General features: G+C 34.5%; 1 protein-coding gene and 1 long non-coding RNA gene across 8 annotated transcripts in view; one reads left to right on the forward strand and one right to left on the reverse strand.

The window, feature by feature from the left end:
- Positions 1-153: 153 nt before the first annotated feature.
- Positions 154-6844, forward strand: LOC136043718 (uncharacterized). The gene is made up of 3 exons (XR_010621695.1): positions 154-389; positions 3446-3551; positions 6021-6844. It is a non-coding gene; the product is annotated as an uncharacterized LOC136043718 (long non-coding RNA).
- Positions 6845-9286: 2442 nt separating this feature from the next.
- The window catches only part of LOC136043716 (FGGY carbohydrate kinase domain-containing protein-like), a 66529-nt gene continuing 62705 nt past the window's right edge, over positions 9287-13110 (reverse strand). For all 7 annotated transcript variants that reach the window (XM_065728619.1, XM_065728620.1, XM_065728614.1 and 4 more), the window contains 2 exons: positions 11121-11275; positions 9287-9448 (listed from right to left, as the gene is read on the reverse strand). In XM_065728619.1, the coding sequence (XP_065584691.1) occupies positions 9367-9448; positions 11121-11275 (237 nt within the window). In that variant the 3' untranslated portion in view covers positions 9287-9366. The remainder of the gene's footprint in view (positions 9449-11120; positions 11276-13110) is intronic.

A 13110-nucleotide genomic window follows, 5' to 3' on the forward strand; every position in this document is an offset into this window, starting at 1 on the left:
ATTACTAACAATACGTAATCTAAAATAGGTCGCCCTTTCACGGGTAAAAATTCAAACGTTGCTTACATGCACACTACAACAGTAGAAATAAGGAGTAAGCAAAGACGTGACAAAACATACAGAACATTAACACTCCAAATTTAACATTTCAGGCCTAGAACAAAGCACTGGTTTCAGGTCACTCCGCAACCAATACGAAGTTGGACAGACCCGTGTCCAACACGTTTGGAGCACGTAAATGAAAACATTTAAATTCTCGCTGGGATGATCATGAAGAACCTGAAAACAAATATTTATCAAACCTGCTTGAAACACGTCTTGAATGTGCGGCTGAAAACATGTGTCTCAAACATGTGCCGGTGCCCGAAAACAGGACTCAAGAGGGATGGGTAAAAACCAGAGTTTGTATCTCCCTTTTGAGTGAAGAAATAACTCCTAGATTAACCTAGAATCAGATTTAAAATAACTATAACCGTAAACCGTTTTTGAATCATATTCTAAAATCCTTATTGACCCGAATGTCAATAATTGTCCTTTGCGTTCTCATAACAATAGCTCTGATTTTCAAGGTGTGGTCATCTATACTGAAGACATAGAGTGGTTGGGAGGGACAAAGTGCGTCCCCCTTTCGTTTGAAATTCCTGTAGGCCAACAGAAATATTGCTTAGGAAACCTACAACCTGGAATTAGTCATGTAAAAAATAAATATAAATTAAATGTTTTCTTTCGACATAGGAATATCAATTGGCAGGGGAGAGGCAAATGCCTCGTAGTTTTTTTGCCACCCCTCCTCCTTCTAGATTTTGAGAAATACCTTTCCTTTGTATTTTCATTAAGAATTAACTTATTAAATGTTTCATTGAAAAAAAAACTAAATTGAACCTGGAAAATTTGGAAGAAAATATAATTTGCCACCCCATCTAAATTGTCATAAATGACCGACGTGGCGGCTTAAGAAACAGTGGAAATCTTACTTGATAGCTTAAATGGCAAAAAGAGCCAATGGTGACCAGTTTTTTGGACTTTCTCTTTAATTTCAAGATTGGTTTGACGTCTCATTCGCCCTCTACTGAAGACCTACTACAGCTGGTAGTTGAGGAGGTCTACATATATGTGTTCAGCTTACGGTGTGTTTTCAATAAAATAGGTTATTTGACCTTCTGCAGCTCATTGCTACCAAACTTTTGGTTTATCGAAATTTAGTATCTTTGCTTAGGCGTCATATTTTGAATTACAAGCCAAAAGAAAGAGCAGCAAGTTAATATATATTGAGCAGGTTCATATCCAGGATTTTTTGGGTGGGGGGGGGGATTAAAAACTCTGAAAAGCATCAAAATTTGCTACTATGCATTTTTGATATGTTGTACGAGTCAGACTAATATTATGGGGAGAGGGTTCAAACTCTGTAGCCCCCCCCCCCTGGATACAGATTTGGTATTCTGTCGCACTTTGATCTACCTGATCTGCATTGCCCTGTAAATTCTCCTTTTTGAATACTTCTTGGCAATTACCTTAGAAGCGTGTGTCAGACACAACTTTTGGTCATGACAGCCACATAATATGATAAAATATTAAAAACAGTATTTTAAAGTTCAAAATGTGCATAAAAATGCACTACCAAAGTGAAAACACAGACCACCCAAAACACAATATCTTAAGTTCTGTGTTCCTCATGCAAGTTTTTGGTATTATTTTCTGCATTCCAGGGGTTTTAATTTTTCAATGGAAGAATAAGATTGTCCGATCACTTGATTGGTGAAATTCGGTTTTATCAACTTACCAAATTACAATTTGAAATTTACATTGTGTGTGTGTTGTTTTTTTTTCAATTGAAAAATGCGTCAAAAATTGAGTGAAATCCTGCAAAAAAAAAGAAAATTTTCTAATTTGTAAAGCATGTTTAGATCGCTTTCGCGCTACAAAGAATGATTTGACAGATTCCCATCTTCAAAAATTTGCGATTCAGCTTGTTATAAATATCAGCATGCTTTCTTGTTGGGTTGCTTTTAATCAGATATAAAGCATTAAATGTGACGTTTCTTCATAAACAGAATCACCTATCATCAGCCAAAAAATAACTAAAATAAGCAAATGAAATCCAAGCAAATGATGACATGTTCTGATCTCTCTTTTTCTGGCCTCTTATGTGCAGGTGAAATCTTGATTAGCCGTACCCCCCCCCCCTGCCTCTCAAAAATTTTCAGGCAAAATAAAAAAAAGTCATTTATTAACAATATCTTCATTTATTAGCAAATTTATCCATTTATTTTAATCTGACTTTTCGTACTTTATATAGGAAAAGATCTGGAAAAATGAGAATTTCAAATACAATTTGCTTATGTTTACTGTATTTGCAAATTATATTTATTGCCTTTTTTAAAAACTTTCTACTATAGTAAAATTAAATTTCATAATTATAAATGAATATAACTATTTTTTTTTTTTCTTAAAATTTTGCGCCCTTCACCCCACCCCCTTCTCCTAAAACCGTAACAAAAGTTAGTGTGTTGATGCGTCAGATATATCCCATGTATACACAAAATTGTTAATGATTTTTACTATCTTATTAGTGACAATCTTATCATTGACGAAATTAATCACCGAGGAAATCTTTGTTGTAAGTTTTTAATTGCTGTAAATAAATGTCATAAATGACTTTCCAAAATAAATCAGGAAGAATACTATATTTGAAAAATTACATCAAAAAGTAACAATTTAAGGGAATGTGCAGGATTCACGCGATGCCAAATCTAGGATTTTGTTTGGAGAAGGTCTTTTATTTGTTTGAGAAAACCTTTACGAAACACACCAAAAATTTGTTTAAATGCATTTTTGTTACTTTAAGACAAGTTGGAAAAAGTTGTTCCAGTCATGGTGAAGTTTACTGATAAGGAAATGGCTCAGAAAGTCTACAATGAAAAAGCATCATTGGCGGGTAGTGGTATATTTATTGGCGAGGCACTTACAAAAAAGGAAACGTGACCACGCATAAAAATACGTGGTCCGATCGCGGCCAGATGCTTGAAATACCATCTGGTCAAAACCATATCAAGAAAATTCGATTCTTATCTGACTGGGTGTAATAAATATTTGTTTTGTTGGTTCTTTTTTTTCCTTATTTATTTATTTTCTTTTTTCACTTCTTTGTTTACTCTTTTATTTTTTTATTATGTTTTGTTTATTGCTTTTTTATATTTTTATTTTTTCTTTCTACAATTTAGAAATCCAAGTGTTATAGTATCTCTTTCCCTTATTATTATGAGATGAATATTTGAAATGTGATGAGTGAGCAGAATTTTGAAAGATAAAAAATGGCGCAGTATGAAGGTGAGCCATTTGATATTGATGAACATTTATTGGGTGATATAGCGTCAGAAAATTCAGAAATTAGTTTTAAACCAGCAAAGCCGAGTGATACATACTTCAAATGAGGATTTTTTTTCAGGTTATTATCTTGATTTAAGAAGTCGTATTGGGTAGAAGAGGACTGGCATTTTTAGCTGGAGGCAAAAGATTTTACCAACTGGCTGGCCGTTTTTAACAACTGTAAGGTAAGGTAAAGAATACGGTATTAGACTTTACAATCCCTACCGGCGGTGCTGATCTCCGTTTCTTGGCCATTCATCTAGGAAGTGCAATGGGGGGCTGGGGGCCAACCCTACTGTGCTTTCGCACACCCTTCCTGTTTACTTTCCCCAGATTTCTCTACCAGATTTCGTATTTACCAGCCAAGATTCAGATTTCAGTTCATATCATGTTACTATTTTAATGCTGTTTATTCAACCAAATGGAAAATTGTGGTACCATTTGCAAAATCATGGCAGGGGTTGGTAAAACTTTCCAGAGCCTCTTCTTGACTATTTATTTAGTTGTCTCTGATTTATTCTGATTTATAAATCTCCGAGTGTATCGCTTGAAGATTTTAAGCATGATTTTCAATCTTTAATGGGTTTAGTGAGTAGTTCAAGGCTTGAATATGTTTTTATGGGAGATTTTAATTATGATTTGAAGAATTTAATAGGTTTTAATTTGGATTTCTTAAATCTTATGCTATCTTAAAATCTGTATCCTGCAGCGACTATTCTAACAAGACTTACTACGCGCAGTGCAACGCTTATTGATAGTAGATTCGTCACTGGGGATAGAATACGATCAACACATGCGGATATAATACAAACTCCTGTATCGGATCACCTCCAAACATTAGCATGTTTGAAAGTGACTATTAGACAGACGTTTAAAGGTCAGCAAACGAGCTTTACAGATTTGAAAGCAAATAATTTGAAAAATTTTCCTGAGGAAATGAAAGTTATTTCATGAGAGACTGTACTTTATGAAAAAGACCCGTCAAAAGCTTTCGAAAAGTTTTACGTCACTTGAACCGAATTTATGACAGGTCATGCCCTGTAAAAACTGTCAAACTGAAAAATAATTCTCCTAGGAAACCATGGGTTGATGGATTCCTCCTTTTTGTGATTACTGCTACTTTATTCGTTTCAGGTGCTAAGCGTAGTTTATGATTCTGTGATCATATTTGGACTTTTTCCAGCATGTACTGTCCCAATTCAAAAAGTGTCCTTAGACATTTTCCTCTCAGTAAGGATAGTGGGTCACCCACATATACCTGGCTGTTTTAATAGATTCACCTGGCTGTTCCTATCCAGGTTCCCATATACGGGGAGATTACCCCCTCCCCTGTGGATATCCTTTTTGAACAGTCTTTGATTTTCTTATTCGCTTTAGCTTAATTTTTTTATCTTTTTTTTTGCTAAGACTTCGTTATAAGTGTGCCAATTTGTTTTCCTTATATCCCTAAGAAGTTTCCGTGGTCTTTGTTTGTATCTTATTATTTGATGGTCAGAGAATGACGGAAGATCTCTCACATGCGAATCCTTTACCAGCATCTCAACCTCTCTTCCTCCTCTTGTTATGAAACTAGGGTTCAAACCCTAAGTATGGATCAAACCAGGGATGTAAACCTGATTTACATCCCTGTTTAACGCTAAGACCCCTTAACTACCCCAAGAGAAATCTTTGCCTACCCGTACTAAAATCTTAACTATATTATACATAGATGCTATAATCTTAACAAATACACTTGGTAGCCCTAGTGCTAACAACGACTCTATCATTAAACTTCTAACAACTCCATCAAGCGCCCCTTTTAAACCCAAAAATGCAATAAATAGCCTGCCCTCTTTTCTCCTAACTCGTTTCTTAATCATCCCTAATAAAATTATTTTGAAAAGCCGAGGAAGCTTTGTTGAGTGTTTTCCAGCGAAATTATCCGAAGTATTCTTTCGACTGACAGTATATTAATCAATTAGCTGTACAAAAAATGTTGTTCGGTCCCATTTTCTAAGGCTATGATGAAATAAATGTTAAGATGGCTTAGGCAGGTTTCACAGATGGTTGCCATGGAATGCGCGGAATTGGCCGTTCACCTGGGGCCATGGGAAAATCAAGTTGTCCCCGAATAGATTTTCACGGAGGGTTAAAGGTTAGACCTGTGAATATTTTGAAATTCCGAATGGGAATTTCATGGAGGGTTAAAGGTTAAAACTGTGAATATTTTGAGATGAAGCACAGTAAAGGTAATATCCAGTAGCGAAAAGTTCTATAGACAACTCTCCATTGAAAATTTTTGACACAGATCTATAGCCACACAACCTTCATGACCCCACTTTCACGCACGAGCAATCAAAAATGTTTCCGACAAAAAACCAAGTAGCAACTGAAATTATAGCTCTGACGTATATGCTCAGAGCCTAATTACGCGCTTCAAAATATGCGTCATGTTTGGATAAAGATTTCGTTACTGGTATATAATTATACTATGGGGATGAAAAAGGAACTTAGACAGCTGTGTTTGACTCACGGGTGTGGGTGCTTATGTTAATTGTTAATAATCAAAGTAGTAACAGTAGTAGAAGTATGTCTCCTTCTTATCTAATAATATGATACCTTTTTTGTATATTTTTCTTTTGTTTTTGTACATGATTTTTTCTTCTTTTTTTCAGCCGCTTTTACCAAACTAACAACAATTGTCATTGTCGACTTGTTTGGTATCGAGAAACTGATGAGGTGTTTTGGAATAATTAGCATTTTCCGCGTTCTCGCTGCCATAGTTGGACCACCCCTAGCGGGTTTCTTCTACGACACAACGTGTTCGTACAACATTCCGTTTTATGTAGCTGGAGTGTTTTCGGGTTTGTCTGTAATATTCAGTTTCTTAATATCAGTTGTTCAAAAATGTTGTGACAATTTTAAAACTCAGTCAAAAATCCCTGAAACCGGAAATTTCTTTTTAAAAAATATATAATTTGTCAATGTTTAGATTATATTGTTTATCAGCATTAATTATTGTCAGGTTCCTTTCTTTCAGCAATATTTTATTCCGCCGCTAAGTGCTCTTCTAATAAAGCTTATGTTTTTTTTTATTGTGATCAGGGATTGTGCTTGAGTCCAAGAACAATCACACCTTTTTACGATTTTTAGTCAGATTGACAGCCATAAATATTTTAAGGCCAACATTGGCTGAATATAGCTTAACTTGATTGGCTATATTATTTTCACTCTCATCAACAATTAGTTGGTAAAATTTCGGTCATTCATTTCGGCTCCTCCATCTCCACCAGCAAGAAACTTTGAACAAAGTGTGCAGAGAAATGAAAGTAAAAGTATTAACATGGTCTTTTCCTGTTAATTAAGTCTTTACTGAGACATTCTCTTATTTATTTGATTGTATTTGTTCCCTACCACCCCTCTCCAACAGAAGTGTTCAAGAAAGCTTTATCTTGGTCCACAACCATGAGAAAAGCAGGTAGACTTACCCAAACAATAATTTTGAAAACATTCATTTATAGATAGAAAAGATCCCTTATTCTCTATCATCGAGTTCCTTATCCATCCGCATGTGCAAAAGTTTAGTTTTTCTTGATAAATTTATATTTCACTCAAAAATTAACTTATTCCAAAAGAAAAAGCTTATTTTCAGTCAAATCCATGACCTTAAAGACGGGGTTCTTATGTCATAGCATCTGACCAGCCGTACTTGATATTTGGTTTTACTCCTTTTTACGTCAATATACACATTCCCATATAGTATTTTTCTCTAGTTTTGCCGACATTATCATCAACTACTTTTAATAGATGCTCAAAATGATTTTTTCAATAAACAAAGAATAATCGTAAAGGGCCCTTAGTGCTAAGAAAAAAAGAAACTTTTTTTTCAAGAAATAATAAAGTTATACAACTGAAGATAATCTGCTGATTCTGCATATTCCTATTTCTGTTGGAGATCCTTTCCCACAAAGCCATTTTTTTATAATAGTCAAAATCGTTTGGATAGAACGTGCATATCAGTGTTAGGTATATTTTGGACAACAACATGTGGAGCTTTTTCATTTTATTGATATCACTGTAGAGAGACATAAACAGGAGGATCATTTCCTATCTCAACCATTAGACAAAGCCGGATCGAGATGCAGCTGCTCCGGACTCTGGAGAACAAATAAACAAGAAGAAACATAAACGACGTTAGATTTTTTCATGGATAGACATGCGAGTAGCATCGGTATTCGCAGCCTGGAGATCTAGAGGATAAGGAAAAATGCAATATGTTGGAGATATAAAAAAGAAAAAAGAAAAGAATTACTATGGCTGTAATAATGCAAAAGGTAAAGATAACATTTGTTTGAGAATGAAAAGAAAACAAAGAATGTGTCTATAAGGATAATTAAGGTAAAAATAAGTTTTATTTGAGCAATACCATAACTTGATAACATTTGTTTAGGAAATTTGGCGCTTCACATTGATATTTCATTTCCATAGTTTTATCAATTTGTTCTCAAAGGGAAATGATGTAGTCGGCATGAATGTAGGCTCACAGCTAAATTAAATTTTCTAGATATCTAAAACGAGACAGCTGAAACGAGAACCGAATGTAAAAAAGCAAAAGAGAAAAAACTCAACCCCCTCCCTTTCTCCAAAAAAAAGAAAACCCTAGAAATGCACATGACTAAAATCATTTGTTTTGGCATATGCAAAAATCTTTTGCTATGTCATATTAAAGCTTAATAATGAAGCTACAGAAAATTATTCAAGCAAGACAATTGGTGGGTCTATTGAGGGGTTATACCCCCTTCCTCTGGCTCCAAGCATGCCCTGGACAAAAAAAGTTTGATCAAAAACTGACAATAAACTTGGTAACTAGAATGATTAAGTAATGTTAAATAATCTTAACACAATTCTGAAACACTTCAAATTTGAAACTGGAAAGATAATGAAAAGAATCGTGAGCGTTAACTTAATGAGTCATAAAAACTACTTTCTAATGAGGAGTTTTAAGTGATTTGCAAGTTCGTGGCAGAATATTTACAACAATAATAAAAACAAGCATTACTTTACGCTCTTCTTATAATGCAAACAAAATTCTTTTGATGTTCTTTAATTTTCTGAAAACTAATTAAGAATTTCACAAAAAAGGGAAAACTTTTCCTTATCAAGAAGAAAACGTTTTGACGCTCCATGGCACAATATTGCTATCTTAAACCACAGATTATTGTGAAACCTAATAGATTATCTGTGTGAAAATTTAAAATAGTCCACCACTTCGTGGATCCCTCCAGGTAGGATGATCCCTTCATCCTAGGATGAAGGATGACAGATTGCCGAAGATTGTCCTTTTTGGCCAACCGTCTGGGGCTACGCGGAAAGCAGGTCGTCCTTGTCTGGGTTGGGAGGATGGCATAAATAAAAATTTAAAGGAAATGGGAACTTTTTGGGAGGGTGTAAAGAGGGAGGCTTTGGATAGATTAGGTTGGAGGAGGAGCGTGCGTAGCTGTGTTGGCCTAAGGCGGCTTGGTGATGCAGTGAGTTATTAGTAGTAGTAGTAGTAGTAGTAGTAGTAGTAGTAGCATACCTGTGAGATGGGAGAGTAGCAAACCACTTTACCAGCTCAGCCCATTTCTTTCTGCTTTCGCAATCATGAATAATACAAACTCGCATCATTATTCAAAGTTGCTCGAGTTACTGTGAAATATACACTGAATTGTTAAAACAAACTTAACATGGAAAAAAGGAGAGGATTTTTATACGCGCCGAGACAGAGTAGACAAATATTTTTGATAATGATCGTACTGGTAAAATCTACAGTCATTGATATGAAGCGTAATATCTCATTAGAGAGAATTTATTCAATTAAGGCATGTCCTAAACAATTTCCCTTGCAGCCTATTTGCAGCACTTACATGAAGCCGTATTAATTAGTAATAATAAGAATAAATTTAAAAAAGGAAATTTATCGCCCAATATAAAACTATAGCATATCATCAAGTAGTTCGAGTCTTCAAGTAGATATGATTTTTATTCTTTGCTCATGACAACGGAGCAATGTCTTTGTAAATCAAGCATTGAGCGAAAAACGTCATATTTTGCGTCATGAAACCTAAAAAAGGAAAGAAAGAAAAGATGAATTCAGATTTAGCCCTACACACCCCTGTTGCATCTAAAGGTCCCATCCGACATTTTCACACTACTCATATAATTGCAAAACCCGTTTGCTAAGATTTTGTCAAGGAGAGTTCTTACCGTGAATGTCCGCTAACTGATGAATGTCGACATTCACCAATGAATCTCGAAATAGCTTTTTTTTCTAATTGGATTTAGTCAGTATAGCCAGTCAACTTTTTCAGTTTAATGCAAGGTTTGATGATGACAGGTTAGATTAGATTAGGCTAGGTGAGGTTAGCATAAGTAGTTAGGTTAGCTAACTATATTATAGTTAGTTTGATTATAGTTAGTATAATTAAATAGGTAACATTTAATTATATAAATATATACACAAATATAATTATACAAATTGGCACTAGTGCCAGCAATGATTGATCTCACAGATGGCAGTGATTTCCAGCTGACGCACCTGTCAGAAAACGACGACAACCATTATTGTATTTAAAACCTGCAAAGGCGTGTAATGCTGCATATGCATAACCTGACAAGTTTATGACGACGTTGGCCTGGTCAGAGAAGAATTCAGATCTTTTAATTTTTATTTATTTATTATTCTTTTCTTTTTGCTATTCGGTACCAATTTTAGCCCAAGATTATGAATTGAACTACTAACCATGTAATCGAACCATTTCACAATAATATCGAAGCATTTAATTTTTTCATAAATATGTACCATTTCATAAAAATGATAAATTGACAAATAAATAGACAAACTGAATCATAGACAAATTAGTGACATTTTATCGACAAAGCATTGACATTTTATCTGCCTGTGAAATGAATGTAGTTTATGGTGGAAGAAAATCTATATTCCTGATGAAAAATGCAGTTGAAAAACCCACTAAGCAATGTTTTGTCCCTTTTGCAAAAAAATGGAAATAAAATTCAAAAAACAATTTCTTTAGTGTATATAGTACCATATTTTCTAGTAGCTGAAGATTGTTAAGTTGTCAGCGTTTCATTCTGCCTCAAACGATGCTATAAGTTTGCATCCCCCAAGTCATTCCGAGCACCAATCTGCCTCAACAAAGAATGAGGAACAGAAAACTTGGGTTTTCAAAAATAAACCATATTTACCAGAAAGGAGGGGGTGCGGTCAAAAATTACCTTTCTGTGTCAAATAGAAATAAAAGTGTTCTGCAATTTGCTCTACGTCAGCCTGATTTCTGCTCAACTTTAAGCCATTCGAAAATGCGTATAATTAAGTACAAAATAAGAGTAAGCGTAAGCTGCCATAAGCTGCCTCTATTTTAATACTGCTTAAAATAAGGACCTTTATATGTTTCAAGAAAATTCATATGGAATTTCTTTTTTTTACAACTTGTTGTTTTAGTTTGAGTTTTGTTTTACATTCTTTGTTTTACCTATTGCTCAGTTTTCTCACTTATATGATAATTATGACATTTTCAACCCCTCCATCAGTAAAATATACATTTTGGTGACAGAAAAGAAAAATAGTATTGTTTAACTTGTGAAGCTGCTACTTCAGAGTCTTTAGAATTGTTAATTAAAATAATCTGGCAACGAAATTTTATTAAACATAAAACATCAGAGGGGGTCTTAGCTTTTTACCAGTACTATACCAAAATCATTAAAATCCTACAAACCTCTTGGTCACGACATTCGGCATAATTGAACTGGCTGAACAAAACATCTTCATAATGGCAGCTGTAAGGCTTTCAGAATGACCAGCAGCAACTCGGGCAAGGATGGCTGACCCTAGCAATACCGATTCATTTTCTTCAGGCAATAGAACAGGAACCTAAAAAGGGAAAGGAAGTCATACTAAAAGTGCAAAGGACATGAAAATAAAAATAAAACCCTCCCTGACTCATTTTTTAATTACCTTGACAAACTGATTCATGGGAATTTTGAAAAATAACCTGAAAACCCTAGAAAGTGTCTTGTAAATAGTAAAAAGGACATAAAAATGCCCCCCCCAAGACTTTTCTTAGGTTTATTCATACCTGAAAAGGGTAGATATTTTTCTTTTGGTAGTTTCAAAATTACGAAGTAATTAGGGCCCATTTTCACGAGGATGAGATTTGGCCTCGTGTTTCCTATCCTCGTGAAAACAACAAATCGTTCAATTAAAAGGTGGATTTGTCTATCCTGTTCTACCCTAGTCGAAAGCAAACCATAGGTACTCTACAATAGAGAACATTTTTTTTTTTTTTTTAAATAGGACACGTTACAGCCTGCAATCGTACACAACTTGATTAATTCGTCATTACGCACGCGTATATTTGTATATTTTTTTTTCTCGGAAATGGCAGGATATTTTTTTTCTGGAAAAGGAAAACTAACATCCCCCCCCCCCGTCCCAAGAAAAAACAAAACAAATCTGATAGATCATGACGTTGGGAAAATTTATTTGGATCCTTAATTTTGGAAAAAAAAATTTCATATGAATGACGTCACCGGGGTGATCGAATCTAGCATATGGTCCTGCAAAATGATAAAGGGGTTTATTCATGACACCATGCACTATTCCCATTAAAAATACATTGCAAAATCACGATAACTTTAGATAAACTGCAAAAAAAATTATTCAGTTGATTGTTCTGAATAAATAGGTTGAAATCGTGAAGGAAAAGGCGCTATCAGAAAACAAGGACATTGTAAAAAAAAAAATTGTATAAATTCATAAAGAGCCATAATTTTGGAAAACATTTGCACATTCATATGCATTTCATCATTCTGTTTGCTTTATTAGTAGTTCAAAAAAAAGTTTTTCCACAAAATAGAATTTTTAAAAGAAAGTAAAGTCCCTCTCGAAACTTCCTCCCCAAGAAAAATCGTTTCAGTGAAAAATCCTCCCAAAATGAATTTATCCTCCCCCTCCCCTTCCAAAAAAAAATGCCTGTGTACTTTCCAAAAATAAATACTATACATAAAAATGAGCAAACTTCATAACTTACAAACTTTCCCCCTGTGACTGCGGGACGTCATGTTATCCCAAAATGTATAGTTAATGGATCTCTTGACTATGCTAAAGAAAATGGGTATCTCAAAATTTTAATAGAATGACTTCGGGGGCAATGGACGGGAGGGTGCTATCAAAAGTTTATAACGTAAAGGTACTCACGGTGATTTTGAGTAAAAAACTCTAAAAATGGCTTAAAATTAAATTGGAAAATCCTCCATTTGAATCAGCATGGTCAGAAACCTTAAAAATGAGAAATACAATACCTCACTTTGAAAAACAAGGGAAATGACTTTTCTAGTTGTAACGCTGTTGTTTCTTTTTTTTTCTACTTTTCACTAGGGTTAGCGGGCTATCAGAACATCACAAAGAAATTTTAATGACTCTTTTTATAGGAAATGGCTATGTACTGTCGCTTTTGAAATTTGGAAAAAAATTATTTTTAGAATAGAATAAATTGTTTATTGAAATACAGGTGGCGGCAACCTAGTAAGAGACAATCCCACCATCTACTAAGAAATATAATACCCATAACTCTTGAATATTTCAGATAAAACTACAAACTTAATTATTAGAACCGCTTTGTCCGAAACCTCTATAAGGGGAACTCATAGTCCCTTGGTTTGAACAACCAGGACAATTGTGGTAAAATTAACGCGGTATGGCCACAA

Source organism: Artemia franciscana, unplaced genomic scaffold (genome assembly GCF_032884065.1).
Source record: "Artemia franciscana unplaced genomic scaffold, ASM3288406v1 Scaffold_867, whole genome shotgun sequence".
Lineage (NCBI taxonomy): Eukaryota > Metazoa > Arthropoda > Branchiopoda > Anostraca > Artemiidae > Artemia > Artemia franciscana.